General features: G+C 40.3%; 1 protein-coding gene across 2 annotated transcripts in view; it reads left to right on the top strand.

Annotated features, from left to right (window-relative positions):
- Positions 1-2,633: 2,633 nt before the first annotated feature.
- thsd7bb (thrombospondin, type I, domain containing 7Bb) overlaps positions 2,634-22,139 on the top strand; it is a 60,884-nt gene continuing 41,378 nt past the window's right edge. For both annotated transcript variants that reach the window (XM_046857445.1, XM_046857446.1), the window contains exons 1-2: positions 2,634-2,919; positions 14,863-15,016. In XM_046857445.1, coding sequence (XP_046713401.1) covers positions 14,890-15,016 — 127 coding nt within the window. In that variant the 5' untranslated portion in view covers positions 2,634-2,919; positions 14,863-14,889. The remainder of the gene's footprint in view (positions 2,920-14,862; positions 15,017-22,139) is intronic.

Consider the following 22,139-nt stretch of genomic DNA (forward strand, 5'->3'; position numbering starts at 1 on the left):
GTAATAATCATTGCACATTGTTGTGGTGCGGCAGAAGCTTTTAGATTTTTCAGGTTCTTTAGATGTTTGTTGTATTTCTTCAGGGGTCTCGCATCCAATAAAACAGTAATCCGATAAACGTTTATTATGCATTGTTCATTCCTGAATAAAATCAGGTTTTTTTAAATCAGGTGAAGGGCTCAACAGTGGAAGCTTGGTAGTGCTGGGGCTTGAACCGAAAACCTTCTGACCATCTGATCAGTGAGCCAGAGCCTTAAACTGCCACTGTACTAAAGCCCTAAAGTGCAACTGCCCCAAAACCAGTGGTCCTAAAGAAGCAACAGAACATTGATTAATCATATTTTAACTTGGTCACTCAGAGGCCCTCTAGAAGGCGTCCAATCACTTCGGGATTTTCATTTGCTTCGCAGAGCAACTAGTCAGAGCTCGCAAACCGCATCTGTAGCAAACTGCACAAACACATTCCTCTGGATTTAACAGCTGCTTTTGTTTGTTTTTTGAAAACATTGAGATTGTCCCGAATTCTCACAAAAATCCTCCTACTCCAAATCTCTCAGATTTTGATCATAAATATTATAATATTATGATAACGAGCGACAAATGACACATCATTCAGTTCAACCGACGTCCGCGCAAAATGACTGAACCTGCGCTCGTACGACTGACAGAAACATCTGGCCTCTGAATTAATATTCATGGTCATACAAAATAGTCCAATTACAGTCTGCCTTGGGTGTAGTAAGATAAAACGAGATGATAATGTCAAATAGAAAGAACAAAAAAAAAGCTACACCTCTATCATTCACTTCAAGGTCATTGCTGCTTGGCGAGTCTTGAAAGCCATCATTTATCAATGGAGACTTTTGGACGGAAGGTAAATGATCACTGCCCGCCCAGAAAAGCGTCCGCACGCTGGATTTTAACGCCGTTTCGTTCGATTCGACTTTTAAAAAAGACGCCTGGAATTAAAAGTCCTTATGCGATATTTTTATAATGCCACCGAGACAGAAAAAATATCACATTTTTTCCCCCTCCAGCGAAACGTCCTATAACGTTCTGTGTAATATGTGTGTGATACATGGTTCAATAGAAAGTGAGGGGCTCGCATTCGGGCTTTAATAATGCAGCTCTGTATGTCTCAGAAGAGCGTTAATGTGGCCTCTATTGCTTGATAATGGTTGGTGAAGAATGGCAGGGCCTTCATGGGGTATCGAGTATTGCGCATTATGGCTCATGGGAGACTTTCTCCTCTCGAGAGCAGGAGTTAGAGGCTGTAATAGAGTCGAAGTGAAAATAAAATGTACACATGTCCTCACTGAGACTATTACAGAAACAAAAAACACTCGAAGTCCAAATTTAATACTTGATTTAATTCACTTTATGAAAATGCTACGATACTTTGATGTTCACAAGGCACATTGTGGCACTTTAGGGTAATTCTGTTTGTCATAATAATGGATGGACCCCATCTGAATCTGTGCCAAATTCCAGCCACACGTTTTTATACCCCCAAACTTTTACCGCAAATTTTGAGGTACACCATTGTAGGGTCTTCGGATCCATTTGCATGAAATTTTCCCCCTCACTTTTCAACCCAAACCAGTTCCAGCATAACAAAACCGGCTTCATAAAGATTACATGGCTTGGAGTGGAAAATCTCGAGTGGTGGTCTCACCTCAACCCATCACGAATCCGAAACGACTTACGGAAGTGCTTAATATTCAGATAAGGGGCTGATAGTGCTAGAATATTCCCTACATTTTGCCTCTTTCTACTGCACGATTTAGCGAAACCGTGGCCTTTGCTATCCCCGATTGCAACTGGTGGGTGGGCGGGTGCCGGGTGTCACACTGCATGTCATGTTGCAGCGAATCCGGCACGCAAAAAATCCTCGTTTAAATTACAGCCTGGACCACCGTCGGAGCTGCGCCGATATAAATAATGAATCCGCACGTTCTGGGTTCAAGCAGCTCAACAACACTGCTGTAGTACGACCCCTATAACCCTATGAAGCACATTGTTTTTGTAGACGGAGGCCAATCGCAGGGGTTCGTACAGCAAATGCTGCACATCAGTTACTCAACAAAGGGGAAAATGTAGTATTATTCATTCCTGGGTAGCTTTCGATAAGGAAACAGAGGGTTGAGTAGGTTTTCATGTCTTCATGCCTTCAATATATATAACATTATACTATTGTATATTCAAAAACAAAAGACGTTCACCAAAGTGCGTCGCAGAAGCGTATTACTCGTATTTCTTTTTAATAAATGAATCAAACAAATCGATCAACAAAAAATGTCAATAAAATTCAGGATTATCATTTATTAAAAAAATGTTTATACGTCTCCATAAACCAACCGCATGTTTGTTCGTTTTCATGCAAGCTGCAGGTGTGATGACCAGATTTCCGCCACATCATAAGAAGATGTGCAATGAGTACAAAAGCCCTTAAGTGCCCCTGAAGCCCCTTAAGTGCCCAGAGGGCACTGTGTGAATGGTGCTATATTACTCAAAACGATGTCAGGGAGGGTGTGCAAAAAGGGGGAAGACAGAAAGAGAGAAGGGAGAGGGAGGGAGAGAGAGAGAGAGAAAAGCGAGTGAGGAGACGCGAGAGGAAGGAAGAGAGCGAGAGAGAGGGCTTGGTAGTGAAGCTGCCACTACGCTCGGCATCTTCTCGCTGACACACACCCACACACCCACAAGGATCCTCGCATCCTTCACTACTTTGTCTTTACAGCCAAGCGAGCCTGATTTTGGTTCTTTTTTTCTTCATATCTCCATCTGATTTATTCAATTCCTCCTCTCTCTTTCTTTCTCTGTATGTCTCTAGCAGCTCTTTGTTTCTTCCAGACGTTTCACATAGGATCGTGAAGTAGCAAAAAAAAAAAAAAAACACAGAAAGCAAGACAGAAGCTTCAGGTAAGAATGTGGAATGTGTGTATATGTGTGTCTGAGTGTGAGGTGTATTTTGAGAAGCTGATGCTTCCAGTAGGCTTTCCTGATGTATCTGTGACTATACTGTTGGTCTTTACCACATGCATTGACGTGAACTTTGTGAGAAGAACAGAAAAGAAGTGTCATATTGCACAATGCTTATTGAATCCTATGTAACGAAAGACTGCAACGTCAATTAATGACTTCCCAGGATACTGGACATTTACCAGGATAATTATTCATCTCGAAACATATTTAGGAACTGCCCTGAATTATTAATTAGCCTCTGAGAAGTGAACAGGGAAGGAGAAGAATTTGTAGGAGGTCTAAGGTGCGAGTCCGGAGTTTGAGATGCTCAAATGCGATGCATGTTGCTTGTTGCTAACCTTGTTAATTGAGTCGTGGTTGAATTTTCCAACAAGTTTGAACTGTACAAGTTTGAAGTGACTCAAGCAACTGAAAAAGTTTTGAGGATGGATTTGGACTGTAATTAATATCAACAGTCTGCATCAACAATGGAAGAATAGTTCAGGACCACAGGTTTCATGAAAAATTCTGCATTTCAGCACCTTCCACTGAACAGCACCTCAACAATGATGGAACTGTAATGAATTTGGTGAAGAGGATGAGGAGGAGGTTCCCTTTTGAGTCTGGTTCCTCTTAAGGTTTCTTCCTCATGCCATCACAGGTGGGGGTTTCCTTGCAACAGGCAACACTGGCTCGCTCATTAGGGATCAACTTATTATGGATCTCATTAGGGATCAACAATAATAAGGGAATTATAAGGAACAAACTTATAGGCTCTAAACTTTTTTTATACGATGTTTTGATCATTTTATTCAACTTTATTTTATAAAATTGCTTTATTTCTAAATCTGCTTTGAGACAATGTCCATTGTTAATTGCGCTCTACAAATAAAAAGAGCTTTTTCGCATCTAAAGGTGATGCCGTTAACTCTACTGTAGAAACAGTGTTGAACCAGGAAGAAGTATTTTCACATGATGGTCACTACCTCTTTGGATTTTGACTTTTCTAGACATATTCCAAACTGGTAGCACAAAGTTGGAGGTACATAGGATGTCTTTGTGTGAAATTTTCCTGTCACTTGAACTAGGAGACCCAAAACTTGTTCCAGCATGAAATTGGAAGTGTAGGATCTCTTGATATAGAGCTCTAAACCCTATAAAACAATGAATTGGAACCCCAGGCATCTTCAGTTAATTTACATCAGTACCTGTAGTGTAATGACCTCCATTCTCCACAAGCACACTTCAAAATCTAGTATAACATATTCCCAGAAGATTGGAAGTTATTATAAAATGTTATAGTCAGGTGTCAAAAAAATGTGGTCTGTATAGCTTCATACGCGTCCAACATCACAGCTAAACTTCGCAGCAAAATCTGTATTCGGAATTAAAAGCATTTAATACCCGGAGTTAAGAAGTAAAGTTCGAAACGTCAAAAGATTTAAATAGTTTAAATGTTTCGCATTAGATGGTGTGATTTGTGCAGAAGCATCAAAATCGGTATCGTTATAAAAATCAAACGCGCCACCATTTCATTCGAACACACAATTATCACTGTCGCAAATCCCGCTTTGGTGTTTACGACCCGCCGCTCTGCCTGATGGACAGATAAGACCACGTACTGGTCTGAACGATAATAAAAGCTTAGCGCAGAAGAAGGTCGGAGAGCCTTCAAAAGCTCCCATTCTCATATTCTTGGCATTTTCCAGCTATTATTTCAGTGTAGTTCAGAAATCCAGCTTTTGTTCCATTCACATTATTGTTGTTCAGGAGTATTGGCAAAAGAGATTTGTTCTTGTCATATCTACCACATAAGCACAAGTATTGGGACACCTGACTTTTCCAGCCATATGTGTTTCTTCCATGAACTGTTACTACAACGGTGGAGGCACACAACAATTCTTAAATGAACTAGGGGACTCAAACCTGTTCCAGTGACTGCGCCCCTATGCGCAAAGCCAGCATTATAGTTTATATGGGTTGCAGTGGAAGATCTTGAGTGGCCTGCTATAGAGCTCTGACCTCAACCCTATTGGACACCTTTGGAATAAATGTGAACGCTGACCGCACCCCAGGTCTCCTCACCTTCTCACCTACTTGTCTCAATACTTGACTTCACTAACAGGTTTGGGTCTCCTTGTTCATATGTAGAGAAAATTTCATGCTACCGCATCCAAGCAGACTCTAAAATCTAGTGGAACACCTTCTCAGAAGAATGGAGATTATTATAACAGCGAATAGGGGCAAAACGTGGAACAAGATGTTCAAAAAGCACATATGAATTATTAATTGATTGATTGATTGATAGTTCTGATATTATTGATGAAATACAAATATTCAAATATTCACATGAACTTTTTTCAATGCTTAATCAATTGTCTAGATTTGGTTCAATAAACTGTTACAGATACAGTGTTTGTAAATGCTGGTTTGTAAACAAACCGTTCATTTATGGACATATTTCAGGGCTGAATCCGAGTGTGAGAGTTTAAGTCGTATAGGAAAAGACTTAATGTATGCAATCGGATTATGAATTATTCATAGCGGGGGCAGAAGGGGTCACACGACGTCCAGTGAAAACAGGAGAAATGATTTAGCAAAACAAACACATATCGGTATAAAACACTGCATGTACCAACACAAATATGTGTCTGTCTGTCTGTCTGTCTGTCTGTCTGTCTATCTATCTATCTATCTATCTATCTATCTATCTATCTATCTATCTATCTATCTATCTATCTATCTATCTATCTATCTATCTATCTATCTATCTATCTATCTATCTATCTATCTATCTATCTATCTTATTTGGCAAATGCCCTTATCCAGAGTAACTTACAAAGATTTCATCCTGGGGTTAAGGGCCTTGCTCAGGGCCCCAGAAATTGTATCTTGGTGTAGCTGGAATTTGAATTCAAAGTCCAAAGTTCAATGCCTGATTCACATGATGTAGGTGATCATAAAAAATTATAATCCGTTCATTTTTAGGGGAAGAATGATATGTGGCTGGAAAAGTGTCCCAGTACTTTTGGCTGTACAGCAGACTCCGCAGACTCGTCCACAGCCATCACCCTTATAATTATTCTAAATTTCATTACTTTGGCAAAATGATTCATTTTTAATGAGTGAGTTTTCTACCATTTAATTGGTTTTCTCTTCATTTTCGTAATTATATTCAGCATCTTAATTAGATCCAAGTGTGTTCATACAAACGCTCGTGGTTTTCCTGCTTCTTCTTCGCCGTTTTGTCAAGAGAAGGCATTAGCGACCGTATTGAAATCCATGCTGGGTCTGTAAACCGCCTGTCATGACCTGCGTTCCGAAGAAAACAAGAGAAGAAAAGGCCGTGCTTTTCCGCGTGTTCCAGGCCGTGCGTTTCCGCGTGTACCGCTCACTCTCATTGCTATTCACAAGAGCTTGTCTAGAGCATATCTTTTAATCTGCTAATTAGCCTCATTATGAAGTCTTGCCCGTGGGGCTCGAGCACAAGCCAAAACACACACACACACACACTCGCGCATTGTCGTACGCTCGGTACCAGTGCTACTTTTAATTATGCAAGAACTGTGGCTACGGATCTCTAAAACCTTATTAGACTCAAACCACGTGGACCTACGCTCCTTATTAACGCTTTGGAACACAGCAGCAAGGGTGCGTGTACAGTAATGCTATGAAAACAGCAGTGATGAATAAAACCAACAATCCCCGCAAATCTTGTTTACACTTCTACTGAAAAAAAAATGTTCAAAAGTTCCCACTTCTATAAGTGATGTAAAGTAAAAGTAGGGATGTAGAAGAACTGCACTTTCTGGGCAAACACTTGAGGACACTTGGATTTGTATGTTCATTTTGAACATCCCATTCCCCATTCAGCCCTCAAATCACCTTCCATATAAACTTCCACTCTTCTGGGAATATGTTCTACAACATTTTTGGAGATATGTGGACAATAATTGAATTCTACCTATTATTGATATTACCTTTCATAACATCTTATAACATCTGTTTTATCGTCCTGCTTCGTGAAGCCTTCACCAAAAAAGGCAACCCAAAAAAACAACCAATGTAGCTATGTCTGTCTGTCTGTCTGTCTGTCTGTCTGTCTGTCTGTCTGTCTGTCTATCTATCTATCTATCTATCTATCTATCTATCTATCTATCTATCTATCTATCTATCTATCTATCTATCCATCCGTTGTCATAGAAGTCATTTTCTTCTCTATAGTTTGGATGCAAATCCCTAGCTAGAAACCTTTTGTCTGTGTAAGCAGTATAAAAGATCTCAGATAAAAAAGTTCTTCATCTTTATTTCTACTCCATGAATTTCCCCATCATAAGTAGGATTGCAGAAAGTCTTTAATCTTCGCCACCGACATTTGTACAGTCGAATGAATCCTGTACTGACGTCAAATGAATGCTACTCGTAGTTTTTATTGCATCGTTATCTCTATTTTCCATATGCTTAATGTTAATTCGATTTCCTTCTCAGTTTGGAAATAGTTTTTGACGTCAACGAATTCGTTCCTTTTTTAAACGATTCTTTAAAGTGACTCGGAAGAACGAGTCGTCTCGAAGAGTGATTCGTTGATTGATGCGCATGAGCGAAGCATCGCGAAATCTCCGAGTCAATCTGCTTATTGAACATGGAACATTTTATTTAATTTCTGATCAAAAGAACGAAAGAACTAAATTATTTTTAAAATGTTTGTTCGTTTCGATGAAAGAGATTCGAGGAACCAATTCACTAAAATGATCCGATCTTCCCTTCACCAGCATTAAGAGGGTTTTATTTATATACAGAAAAATATAGATATCCGAAGCATGATTTTATAGTAAGGGATCATGGTTAATCCCATTTCTCCATTTCCAAATTGAAATGTTACAGATTTTGCTTTGTCATTTCTCATACAGCAATTTTTGTCTTCGGCACAAAGTCTATAGCTCCCAGAGCGGCCACAATCTCTGTGTCTAATACTGAAACTTTCTGTTTCTCTGATGCAGTAAGATTTAAAGCTTTGTCCGTTTTTTTGGAACGCTCCTGAAAAAAAATCGAAGCTATTGCATGGGATCATGATGACTCATACACTATACGAAGAAAAATACTGGGACACCCGACTTTTCCTGCCTTATTTGGTTCTTCCCCACACTGTGAGCACAAATTTGGAAGCACACAGTTTTATAGGATGTCTTTAAATGCGGCGGCATGAGATTTTCCCTTCTTGGAAACCCACATGCCCTGTGAACAAACCGTTAACGTGGGTTGAAGAGGAAGATCTCCTTCTTATATAGAGTCTATAGAGAGTGGAAACAAAAAACACAACAAAGGACACCCTGAACCGCTGAGCAGCTAGAATCGGGTATCAGACACCAAGGGACAACATATGGCACAACATATGGGACAAAATTCCTCTTCCAGCAACTCGTCTTCTCATTTCTCCTGTATATAGACAGAACATGTGATGCTCCTAATTTTTTGGAGACCTGTTACAGACATCAAATTCAAAATTACCTTGATTTTTTTTCTTAGAATGTTTTTCGTGGATTTATAAGATTTGCAAATCATGCATATTGACACATTGTCCTTTTTTTTTAACTGGGGTTGTATTTTTTGTGCAAATCGTTGTATAATTTCACTTTAGAACTGAATTCAATGCTGGAGTACTTCTTCGGTTCTTCTAAAATGACATTTTTCAATATTGCTCATTCCTAACCACACGTTCAATTCCAGATTTTGAAATAAAAGGCTTCACTTTGCACTTTTCGCGACGCCGAGATATTGCGGCGCATCCCTGCAGCGGGTTAGTGCGTATCTGCCATATGCTTCTGCTCCGAGCTCTCCACCAGTTCCCCGCGTCCTAATTGAACAGTAATTGACTCGACAGCAGGGAAGGTCAGTTTAGCTTGTCACTGTACGCCATGATTCATCACCATGTCAACTGTTACTCTATGCTGAAAGGCACACACACACACGCACATGCACATGCGTGCGCACACACACGCTCGCACACACGTGCGCACAAGTCACGAGAAGAAATGATTGAGCAGATGGAGCCTGATGGTGTGCACAGAAGAATGGTTTCTGGGATGAAAGGATTAGTTGGAAAACATTTCAAAGCCTCCAAAAAAAAATAAATCGCACCAGAGATTCTTCTCGTTCATTCCAGACGTGTTATAAATGTGTAGTAACAGGAGTAGTACTCAGTTCATCAGGTAAAGGCATCAATGTCATAACCAGGAAGTACAAAGAGAAATAGAGGACAGGAAACAGGGATAGGCTTAAAGCCAAATAAAAAGAACAATAACAGGATCTAAATCAGGAAACATTAGAGATGAGACACAAAATAGGTGATCACATTAGGATAGTTAATCCGTTTAATAACCATGAACATGGGAGTTTGTGACAATATCATCTAGATCAATATTTAGGTTTAATCCCAGCATCACCAAGCTTAGACCTTAAGCAAGGCCCCTAACCACATGGCTGCTCAGATGTATGAATGGGATAAATGTAAGTGGCTCTGGTAAGTGGCTTTTTGAACATTCCACATTGAGTCTCCATTGGCTGTTATAATAACCTCCAGTCTTCTGGGACGATGTTCCACTAGATTTTGAATCAATCCATGTAAACTAAATTTGTGCTCATTCAGCCCAAATACAGGTACTGATGTAGGTGATGCGAGGAGGCCTGGGGTGCAGTCAGTGTTCCAATCAATCCCAAGCGTGTCCATGTCGCACCTTCATGCTTATGGGAAGATGTTCCACTAGATTTTGGAGTGTGCTTGAAGACATTTTGGTCGGATATCTTCATAAATCAAGTTCTCTTATTCATTACAGACTAAACACCTACTCCTCCTTGCCTGAGCCTTGCCTGAGTTAAGAAACTAATTTATGCTATTGTATCCAAAAACGTCCTCCAAGTTTGTGCAAAAAATTTGGTGAAGAACCACATAGGGCTGTCGTCCCAATACTTTTGTTCATATAGTACATATAGAATATGTGGTTGATCATGATAGGATGTATGATAGTACAGTGGAGGTGAGCCCAAGCTAGAACGTTCCTCTTTGAAGCAACTTCAACATAATGATTTTTTTTATCATTTTTCTGGTGTGGAGGTTCAGATTCTTAAAATCATGACGCTGATTCAGCGTCTGGATAAAACTGGAGAAAGAATACCCACTCAGCACTCTCTCTCGAACCTTTTTGAGATTTCTCCTCAATAGCAAAAAATTTGCCTTTGTCGAGTCTCAACCCCTCGTCCCTCATTTCACACCTCCATGGCATGGTAGAACCACAGCTGATTAGACATTGGTGGCCATTTCAGAAGGTGTCTGTTCCTTGCTTGAGCTTTAACGCTGCATGCGCCAAAGACCGCAGAGACCCGTTCCTGTTCTAATTGGTTCCTTCGTCCTGTTAATCCTCCATTGTAAATTTTGTGCAACATTCATCAAACACAACAAGTCTGTGTAACGTGCACGATGGTAGACCCTCATTTAGGACCTGAATATACAATTGCAGTACCAATCACAACCACAAGCTCCAAAAACAGCAGCACAGAGCACATGAGAATTGGCAGGTGCCAGACCTCTTAGAGTCTGAATTCCATCTGTCCATGGTTCACGAATGAAACTACAAATAACTCTTGAATGTTTCAGATTTGTGCTTCATCTTTAATTTGATTTACTGAGTCTCACTGAATCTGGGTGCTTGGACCCCTGCGAATGCTTCTTGCACCTTTAATAATATTTGATTTAACTTAACTAATATTTCAAAAATCTGGTATCCAATCCAATTTCCCATTCAATTCAAGTTTATTTCTGGAGAATTATAGAACTAAATGTACATGCATGTGTATTTACCTCAGATAAAGAAGTCAGGGGCGATTGTGAGGCAAGAAAAAAAAGCTCCATTAGATAGTATGAGAGGAACCAGACTCAAAAGGGGAACCCATCCTCATCAGGGTGACACCAAGAGTGTGATTCTAAATAAAACATTCCTGAGCAACTCCTAAATTAGCTCGAGATCATTACAGATTCAACACCTACTCCTCCATGCCTGAGCCTTTAAACGATGGAGAAACGGCATATGTAGAAGGTTATTTCTGCAATCTCGGATCTCATGGGATCATGATGATCATAGTTCAACAAAGATTTTTTTTTCCCAGCTCCCTGCTGATATCACGACCGAAGACCTTTTGCTGAAAGGCTATTATTTAGATAAGGTTTGTTTACTCATTTATTTATTTCGATGAAAAGGCAACATCTGCGCAGCATTCCAGATGCAGGAGCATGAGGTTAATTCAAGTCTCGTCCAGGTTAATTAAAGCAACGACGTTAGCAATCGGGTTCGATAAACTTCTCGGGTATTTAGAAACGTGCAAACGAGGAAAGGCGAATATTAGCAAGTTCAGTTAGAACCTGAGAGGTGTTTTTGAGCTTTTTGAACATTTCATCCACGTTTTTAATTTCCATGTGCTGTTATAATAACGTCCACACTTCTAAAAGAAGAAAGATCTAGAAGATTCTAGAAGATTCCACTCGAGGTCATGGAGCTGGCTTTGTGCACAGCTGTATTGTCATGCTGGAACAACTGTTACTATAGAAACCTGAAGGTATTAGAACAACCTTCCAGACAACTTTTAGAGCTGCGGTTATAGAACTTCAGCATCATCTGATCAATCAGGAACACATCAACAATATGGAGGAAACATGTCTACATCATGCTTCATGTAATGAAAAGGTGTTCCTTTAATTAGTCAAACAAACAGTTTAATCAGACGTCCTAACAGATACTTCCTGTTTTGAAAATAAATCTATTTAATTAAAGAAAAAAAAGATTGATCGTTTTAATCAGGCAACATTTTCGGAGGTCCGTCTTTGTGCGTGTGTCCGTGAATGGATTCGTGTCTGAAATGATTAGCTTTGTAATTACTCAGGCTTGGCCAAGAGTCTCAACCCGGAGTGTCCAGGCCTATGCTAAGTGTCAGTCTGCAGACGTTTATGTGTTCCACGGGCAGACGGAAATAACAGCTGAAGGTCTGATAGCCGAAAAAGGGCCATTACCGGCCTCTGCGTCTCACACCCCGAGGACTCAATAACTCTCGCAATTATGCTCTGCTTATGAACTCCACAAATTAATATTGTTCTCCAACGGTGCAGAGATAAAAGAGCACAGAAGTGTTGTCTGTGTGTTTAGGATGGGAGGAGACAGCAGAAGGAGCGCTGGCATGGAACTGAATACTGGGAATGAGATCAAAAGGATTCAGTTCAAGAGGCAGATTAGAGACAATCCACAGGATCTTTTGAAATAACTCTGGAGTTTTTCCTCCGAGAAAAGGTTGAACATTCCAAAATGACTTAAATGCTTGTGCGCTCCTGAGCAAAAAAAAAAAAAAAACTCAAATATCAAAATATGAAGCTTTTAATGGTCTGGATCACTGGGCAGAAAATTTGCTAGAACGCTAGAAACTGGTCAGTTTACACACACACACACACACACACACACACACACACACACACACACACACACACACACACACACACACATGTTCACTTGTATATACATATATACTTATACTGTATTGTATATGTTCTGTATTGCTATATACAGTGTTGTACAATATTTAGCAAGATGGAAGGTGAGGGAGGTGGTTAAGCCATTGGACTTTGGATCTGAAGGCCGTGAGTTTAAATCCCAGCCACACCAATCTGCCACTACTGGGCCCCTGAGCAAGACCCTTCAACCCCATAGCTGCTTAGTTTTATGTAAGAGATAAATGTAAGTTGCTCTGGATAAGGGTGTCTACCAAATGCCATAAATGTGTATATTACATTATACGACATTGTTACATTATATTAAATGATATTATATTATATTGTCAACATTAATTAAAACATCAGTGTCTCGTCCTTCTGCCCGCATGCTTGCCCACTCTTACCCGCCCTTAGCATTTCATTTATTGTTGCTAATTTCCTGACCAATGATCCAGTCGTTTGTTGTGAAGAGCATTAAAAGCTTCATATCTGACCTGTTTTTGAAGCATAAATGCAAATCAGATTCGCGTTTAGATAACAGCACAAAGGACACTGAGAGAGAGAGAGAGAGAGAGAGAGAGAGAGAGAGAGAAAGCCAAACACCATTGCAATGACTTAATTGGATGTGTCTGATCAGATTCAGACACACTTGAAGGCTTCGCAGGCTTAAATACCCAGCGTGATGATTTTCAGGCTAATTTATATTGTGTCTGGTTTTTCACAGGATCCCTTTAAATCAAGGACGATTTCGATCCTGCGCTGGTTGAAAAAATCTGTAGAACTCCAGATGAACTCTTACTGTCCAACAGATTCATATTGTGTGTTTGTTTTGGGGTTTTTTGGTAGTAGTAGTTGTTTTTTCCTCTCAGAGCTCCATCTAGTTCATGCTTAACTAACCATGGTCCTTCTTCTGCGCATGAATTCTCTTTGGAGGGAAATTCCACATGCAGTTCTTCTGATAAACATCTCCAATTATTTGTTTCTTTTAAAAAAAAAAACAACAGCGTGTACTGAAAGGAACACAGGCGAAGATGAAGGGTCTGCATCGATCGAAGAGCCATCGATTTGATTCGGTAGATTCGTCTGCCGCGGTTCGAGCCGAAACACGTTTCCCATTTAATACAAGAATCGGGTTAACGTGCGATCTGCCGGTGTAAATAAATCACTGCTAACTAGAGCACACGGTAACAAAAAAAACTCTTTTCTGTGGCGCGGCTTGCTTTCGTCTAGCCTGAAACACATTTCCAGGAGGACATGGGTTTAATGAGCTGTGTACTTTGCGTGTACTTTCGTCTGCTCTGTGTTCCTGCGGACAAGAGAGAAAACTGGAGTCTTATAATGACATGGCGGCGTGTTATCTCTCGGTTATTTTTTTCTTCTTCATGGTGTGAATCTGACTCATGTGTTTTTTTTTTTTTTTTGGCTGAACGGATTCATCGTGCTCTCTCCCACTCTCTCTTATAACCCTCTCTTTCTCTATCTCTCTGAGTTCCCTATTCAATTCTTAAATATCACCTCTCCAACTGAGAGAGCCTTTTCTGTGGCTAGCTCAAGCAGGAGACTGCAGACACATTATGTTTTCCTCCTGCTGAAACGTGCTTGTGTGTGAATGGTCGTCTACGAATGTGGTGTCCGACAGAGTTCGATTCTCGTTATGCGCATTTGGATCCTAAAGCATCGAAACCGGTGTTGTATTGAGAAGAATGCAATTTTAATCAAATCCGGTTTAACATGAAAATTTGGAGATGGAAGATTTGCACTGTGCTTCTCTCATATACACTGCAGGGACAAACGTTTTTAGTATTTATGACTTTTTCCCGGGCATTTGTGCTTCTTCGCCAAACTGTTATCACTTTAACGGGAGGCGTTCGATTGTTTCCGACACCCAAACCTGTTTCGGCATGACAATGAAAGCTTGTAAGCTTTCCATGGGTCGGAGTCTAAGATCTCCTTCTGCAGCGATCCAAACCCTACTGAACATCTATGTGTCTGAATGAATCTCCATAAGCACACTTACAAATCTGGTGGAACATCTTCTTAGCAGAGTGGAGCTTATTCTTAACATCTTATGTATCTCACACTCGGGTGACCACGCAGTTATTTCCAAACGTTTCCACTTTCCGAAACACACACGATTTAATGAGGGCACATTTTCCACAGGGTGGCACTTCAAAGAAGAAAACATGGCTCCTTAAAAGTACTCCGTTTCAACCCTCCGCTTAATCGCCAGGTTAATTAGGTGTGTAAAAGCAAAGAAATGACCAAAGCCCTGCTGCTACTGCAAGTCCTTGGGACTCATAATTAATGACCGCTAATTTAAAATCTCAATGTGCTCCTCTCTCTCTTTCTCTCTCTCTCTCTCTCTCTTTCAGGGGTGTCGAAGCCGAACGCAAGGGAGGATGTGGTTTCTGAAGCACGACCTGGTCTTTTTCTCCTCCATCCAGAACTCTCTGCTCTGCCTGTCCCTAATTGCCACCGCAGCGAGCACGGATGTTCCCAAGAAGAATCCATTCTCATGGAAAGCAGGTGCGACTTCATTTCTTGCTCTGCCCGCTCGATTTTTCAGGCGTTTCTAAACCCGAGAGTGAGCCGAGGCTAGTCGAGGAGTCGCCGGTCCACTAAAATGTTGCTGGACATTCGTTTTTGGTTTCTAAAGATTCAATTGTGTGATTTGGAAGCAATAAGTGTGTGAGATTTCAGTGGAAGGGTTTGCGTCTGGGTAAGAGTGGAAGATCTCCAGCTTTAGCGCTGACCTCAATCCTACTGAGATTAATGTGAACTCTGACTGCACCCCAGGCCAACACCTATGTGTCTGAGTGAGCACCAATCACCAAAACCTCCAAAGATCCACTGGAACATCTAGTTAGAGGCACACAATTGAATAAGGTGCCTTTGGATGCATTGCATTAAAATGTCCTCCTTTACTAGAACTAGGAGACCCAAACCTGTTTCACAATACAGCTTCATGAAGAAATGATTCACACGGGTTGGAATGAATGATCTTGAATGGGCTGCTATAGAGATCTGAACTAAACCCTATTGAACACCTTTGGGATGAATGTGAATGCACTCCAGGTCTCCTCATCCCATCAGGACCTCACTTTGTGCATAAATGAGCACAAATCTACACAAAATCTAGTGAACATATATATATATATATATATATATATATATATATTTATAATAAAAAAAATATATATTTATTTAACCTGCTATATTAAATGTAATGATTTTCAAAGCGAAACAATGGCGACAATGCAACACAAAAAAGTATTCAATGCATTTCAAATCCATATTTGAACCCTTTTATAAGCTTCGAACTCGGATTCTCTGTCTAGACGCTTGTGTCAGAGCGTGACGGACGTGTGGCCATCAGTGGGTGTTCTATAAGCGACAGGACACGTTGAAAACATACATAGCAAATAAATACAAAGCTGTATTGATCCCCATCAACGGCGTGAATCTGTAGCAGGAAGCGTTTTGGTCCATCTGTGCGTGTAATGTGAGAAGAATGGCCAGAGCCTACAGCCCAGCTGGAGCTCCACTGCTACACAGATCCTTAGCACCATGGAAACTAATGTGTCTCACAAGAAGGACAACTGGAAAAATACAAATCATTCTCAGCCAATCAGTGTTTTCTTTTTTTTTTTTTTTTCGTTTTGTGAGGTCCAACTGGACATGCTGTCCAAGTGGACCTTCTCAAATTGGGACTTAAATTATTGACTCCGAAACAAAATATTACTTCTACGTTGCCTAGAATGAGATTTTAGGTGTGGTTATGGTTATATAACTCGTAAAACAGGTCAAAAGTATTGGGACAACGGTGGACCTTTAATAGATTTAGTAGATGCCAACCCGCAAACATCCCGAACCATCTAGAGACGTACCGGCGCCAAATGGATCCCACTTCATGTGGAGTTTGGACATTGGACCTCTTTGAGTGTTTAAAGGCTCTGGCATGGAGGAGCTGGTGTTGGATCTGTGATGATTGCAAATGTTGAGCTGTTTCATGAGTTGCTTAGTAGCTCCTGGTTTTATAACCACAAATGACTGTAGAAGTCTGTAGAAAGATCATTACTCATAATCTAGTTCTCTCTCTCCCGTGTTCTGTATTGTTTGAAGACTATGATCACACTCTTGATGTCACTTAAATGAGGATGGGTTCCTTTTTTAGTCTGGTTCCTCTCAAGGTTTCTTTCTCATAACATCTAAGGAAGTTTTTATTGGATAACTGCTTTACATAGGTTTGACTGGAAGATCTTGAGTGGCTTCCCATAGGCCTCCTCACACCACCTACATCAGTACCCGACTTTACAAACAGCCTTGTGGCTGAATCTCAGAGAAATCGCAACAAATTCCTGTGAAACATCTTCCCAGAAGAGTGGAAATTATACTATAACAACAAATAAGATCTAAATGTGGAACGGCATGTTCGAAAAACACATAGCAATGTTTCAGTCAGGAGAAGTGTATTCCTTCTTATTACACACGGCTGACCAAAGGGTAGGATAAAAGTGAATCAAAAGGCAAGGAAGAAGGCAAAAATGTAAATGTGTCGATGTCGTCGCTGGGGTTTGCCCCCCGAGAGCCACATCTCTCTGTCCGATGTCATTAACGGGATGTCGTAAATGGCCTTCTCGTATTTCGACTGAAGGGAAGCGGGATTATCGGGCAGGAGCTCCAGCCATTAAAGTGTTGCGAGAAAGCGTGGCGCCACACAAACAAATCTGCATGCGAAAGAAAGCAAACGGCTCATTTAGAATTCTTCAAAGTTTCAAGCGAACGCTGACAAAAAAAAAGAGGAAAATCGGTTCTGAATGCAATCGTTTAAAAAGCCTGGGTTTGATTGGCAGCCGTGTTCATGTGATCAAAAAAGTAAAAAAAAAAAGAAAGAATAATAAAAACACACACACACACACACACACACACACGCTGATCCGATTTCGTCCTGCGTATCCCATGAGCCTTTGTGCATGTACATTTCATTACCAGGCAAAACATCCCTCCCGCTAATGAGACGTCTCCATCGCCATGACAACGTTAGTGTTGCCGTGATGCCCTGTCTCGTTTGACATGAAAGATCAGGCACAAAGGGCAAGGACACGCTGAAAACACGTCTGGACCCGCGGTTCTTCATTGTATTTTTCTTTTTTGACCTTTTTCATTCCACGACTTGGTGTTTTTTTTCCCCTTTCTCGCGGTCATTTTACGGGTGATGGATAGACAGAATAGAAGAATAAGAGCGATAGCCCCCCCGGCCCCCCCTTCAGGACAGGAAGAAGAAAAAAGAATTGGAGCTGTAATCAAACGAGACGTGATAAAGCCGTGCGTCTCGCGGCGCAATCATCCCTCTCCGCGTTTTGTTTTCTGTTATCTTTATTAATTAAGCGCGCGTCCACGCCCTTTCGTTCGTTCAATTCTTTAATTACTGCAGCGAGAACAAGAAGCAAATAATGGCACACACACACTTATATATACCAAACACCTATACACACTTGGAGGTTATGCGTGTGTATTGTGTAGGCAGCAGGAACCAAAATTCGGGACAAATCTTCTGCAACGTACACAGGGGTGGTATCAAAAATTTTAAGACCCAGCAGCAGATTAGTAGTGCTGGGATGTGAACTCATGACCTTCCCATTTACTTCACAGTTGGTCTTGAAATTGGATTATTTAATGGGCACAGAGAGAAAAGCTACCATAAAATTAGTCTTCTGATGATCAATTTCTGCTCATGGTTCTGATCTTACACACTCTTCAGAAAGGCCTGAGAGAAAGGACTGGGCACCAAATCGTGATTTTATTCGTAAAATCTGGCTAGAGCCACTATGCATATATATATATTTATATTTATATATATATGCAAATAAATGATGGCATATAGATGAAATGTAGGAACAATAATAATATTTTTTCACTGATAATTGTCTGTCTGTAATGCATCAAGTATATCAATATGCCATTTCATCGCATTCGCCAGTCTCTTATCACCTTATCATCTATATCACTTCTGATACAGGAGCACCCACATGCAGCAGAGAGAGAGAGAGAGAGAGAGAGAGAAAAGAGAGAGAAAGAAAGCAGGGGTAGGAAAAGGAATTCGCATCAGTAAGTGCATGCCCTTGGAACAAAGTACAATGCAGCTGAAGTCATTTTCTTCAAATTATGCGAATCATATTGCATTTCTAAAGAGTAGTGAAGAGATATTAGCTGTCATGTAGAGTATTTGGAGATCTATATATACATATACATAAATATAAAACCCAGTAGCACAGAAAATTGCATGTTATTACAATATCAAAAATCTGTGTCATAATATTATGGGTGTACGATCACAACTCCCACTCTCTTCCTCTCTCTCTTTCAATCTCTCTCTCTTTCTCGCTCTCATTCTCTTCCTCTCTTTCTATATATAAAATCTCTGAACACTTTATTAGGAACACTGTACTGAATGGATTCCGCAAGAGTTCTCTAGGTTCAAAAGATCCCTTGATGCAATTCCTGTGGATTTGTTTTTTTTGAATGTCCCTAACCCTAATTCCAAAGGTGATCTAAGGGATTCTGAAGAACGCTAAACTCACTGTGACGCACTCTTGGGTCGTGCATTTCACCCCCAGGCCTTCAGTGGCGTCCTGCATGAATCAATCCATCTCTCAATACCGTCCTTACGACGCCATGGCTATAGAAAGCATCGCTAGTATAAAGAGACGTGGGAGGAAGGAATCTCATACAGCGAGAAGGAATGGTATTACTAATGCAAGAGACTCAACAAACAAAATTTAACACGTCTCCTTTCACTGTAGCCACAGCACCTACTGCTCATCATTTCTAAAAGAAACATCAAAACTTCGCTCAGAAATTTTTTGTTTTTTTCAGTGAATTACAGTTTTCCTGATAAAGGGTTCATGAAAACGCGTGACTGCTTTGATCTTCACGATGAAATCCATCTTATTAATCGATCTAATAATCCATTTCTTCTCGTCAGCCGTTGTGGAAGGAAAAAAAAAAGCTATCAAATCCACAGGAATGTATTCAAGCTTGTGCAGTTTGCTACATATGCAGTTTGCGAGTTCTGACTAGTGCACCATTAAATCGAACTGACATTATTGGACAGCGCTTCAGTGAGTCCAGCTCGCAACCTGATTGGTTGAACCAACAGTCTTGAAACAGTTTTAACTGCACAGTGTTTGTATTGAAGGCCTTCAATGGCGATACGTTTGAACCCGGGAACACATGATGTGACGGCTATCAGATTGGATAAAAACTCCAACGTAAACGCTATGAAATGAAAAGAATAGACTACTGGGATTAATTGAATACATATTCATGGCCAAAAATGTATTAAAACATAAGTCTGATAAAGTTCTGAATAGTTTAAGCCAGCAGAAAAGTTCATGAAACTCGTTTGTGGCGCATTATCTTGCAGGGAGTCGCCATTCGGAAATAATAAATATCGTGCACATGATTAGCAACAAAACTTGTCTCATTAAGCACTGATGCAATCAATGAACACGTCGTGTTCCAAGAAACCATTCCCTACATCATTACACCAATTCCACCAGACTGGATTCTTGTTGGGTCCATGTGGTAGGTCATGCCGTTGCTGCCAAATAGTGATCCTAACTAGCAGATTGGACGCGGCTAAATTTTTTCGCCGGTCTTTCAGTTGCGTAGTTTTTGTGCACACGTGCTTTTTTTTCCTAAGCTGGTTAGACATCATTTTCCAAGCGACACCAATGACAAGATAAAAGTATTCACATCCTCTCTGCCAAAACCTGGGTGAGGAAACGAGCACTGTAATTGCTTCTATGACCATTACTGTGTAATTATTCTGTCATTTGCCCTATTGTTACTACTGACAAGAGCTGACATTCTTCACACTTCTCACTGATGTGTGTGTGTGTGTGTGTGTGTGTGTGGTGTGTGTGTATCCAGCGAGAGAGAATTATTCAAAGATCTCTAGGCCATTGTGACATAAAGAGACCTATTGTCCTTGTGAAAACGATCATTTTGTTGTGTTGTTTTTCTTGCTGTTGTGGGTTTCCGTCTCGTCGCTCGGTTTTATATCGCCGTTCTCGTTCCCCGGAGATCGTTATTCTAATAGCGGGATCTCAACAGACTCTCATTATTAGAAAAAACCGCCTTTTCTGCACTCTTAATAAAGGCTTTTAGACTTGATTAAAGCTCAGGCATTGACCTGAAGTTAATTACATCTTAGGCTACATTCTCATTACAAGCATTATTGAACAATTTCGAACAATTTTATTTCTTTTTTTTTTGTCTATCGGGAAGCTTCTCTAAGTGATTCATATCTGTCTTTAATGCCAACTCCTTGTTGTGGGAAATGAGCCACATAGCGTAGGCAAGAAAAAAAATCATCTTCATCTGGATGAGTATCCTAAACAAAAGTCTTAATTTATATTCAAAAATGCTCAAAATGTTTTTTTTTACCTCACAAAAGAGCTAAATTCTTTTTACTCCAACATCCGAACTTATGAAGTAAAGGTCATGGTATGGCGCCCCCTTTGAGCAGTGAAGGTTAAGGGCTTTGGTCAAGGTCCCAAATGAGGCTGGTTACTGGTGCTGGGGTTTGAACGTATGGCCTTCTGAGCAGCAAGTCTTCTCTGGCTTCAGAACATCATGATTCCTGTACTTTGATTAGAGGTTTTTCTAACATTAATACAAAATACAATATATGGACCAAAGATTTTGGACACCTGACCATAAGATTTGGATGTGAATTTTGAACATACCATTCCATATCTAGTCCCTATTTAATCACAATAAAATCACTATTTAATCCAGCTCCATGAACATATCATTTTACAATGGTTGGAAGATCTTGATTGGCCTTCTATAGAACACCTTTGTGAAGAACCTTAACGCTGACTGCAACCCAAAACTCCTCAACCCTCATCACGACTTTACTAACACCCTTTTTGCTGAAAAGATCTCACAAAATCTCACACTCCAAAATCTAGTGGAACATCTCCCCAGAAGAGTGGAGACTCAGAAAATTGAGTGTGGAGACTCAGGGTTTAGAAAACACATTTTCATCTATAAATACAATTTTATGTCTATAGATCGTATTGTAAATCAAGACATTAAAACTGCGTAATTGATCATTAAAAAATCATGAAAATGAACAGAAAACTCGCTCGACACGTTTTATTAAGGCTTAAAGGTTATATAATGAAAGTATGGAGCGATTACAGATAAATACTGTAATTTTGCACTTTCAAGAATGGCTTTACTTTAATTTTCGAAACGAAAGATGTAAATTTTTGTGACAACCGACTCCATCACGTGTCAGCCGTAACACTAGGATTGTTCCGGTAAAGAGCGTGAACAAAAGGATCAGAAAAACGCTCCACTTTGCTTAATGTTCAATGACTAGGTGCATTTCAATGTGCTTCCTGGTAATAGCAAAATCCAGGGCTACGTATCCATTGTCTCGGCATTCGTACCACTGCTTCTATAATGGAGTAGTTAGACAGAGAGAAAAAGTAAACAAAAAAGGCACTTATTCCACTCCTGACAATAAAACATCGAAAAGAAATGTCATTCTTTTAAAAGCAAATGCACCAACAACTGGAAAAGTCAAGTGTCCAGATCGTTTTGTCTGTATGGCTCAGCCTCCGTTCAACTT

Source organism: Silurus meridionalis, chromosome 9, assembly GCF_014805685.1.
Source record: "Silurus meridionalis isolate SWU-2019-XX chromosome 9, ASM1480568v1, whole genome shotgun sequence".
Lineage (NCBI taxonomy): Eukaryota > Metazoa > Chordata > Actinopteri > Siluriformes > Siluridae > Silurus > Silurus meridionalis.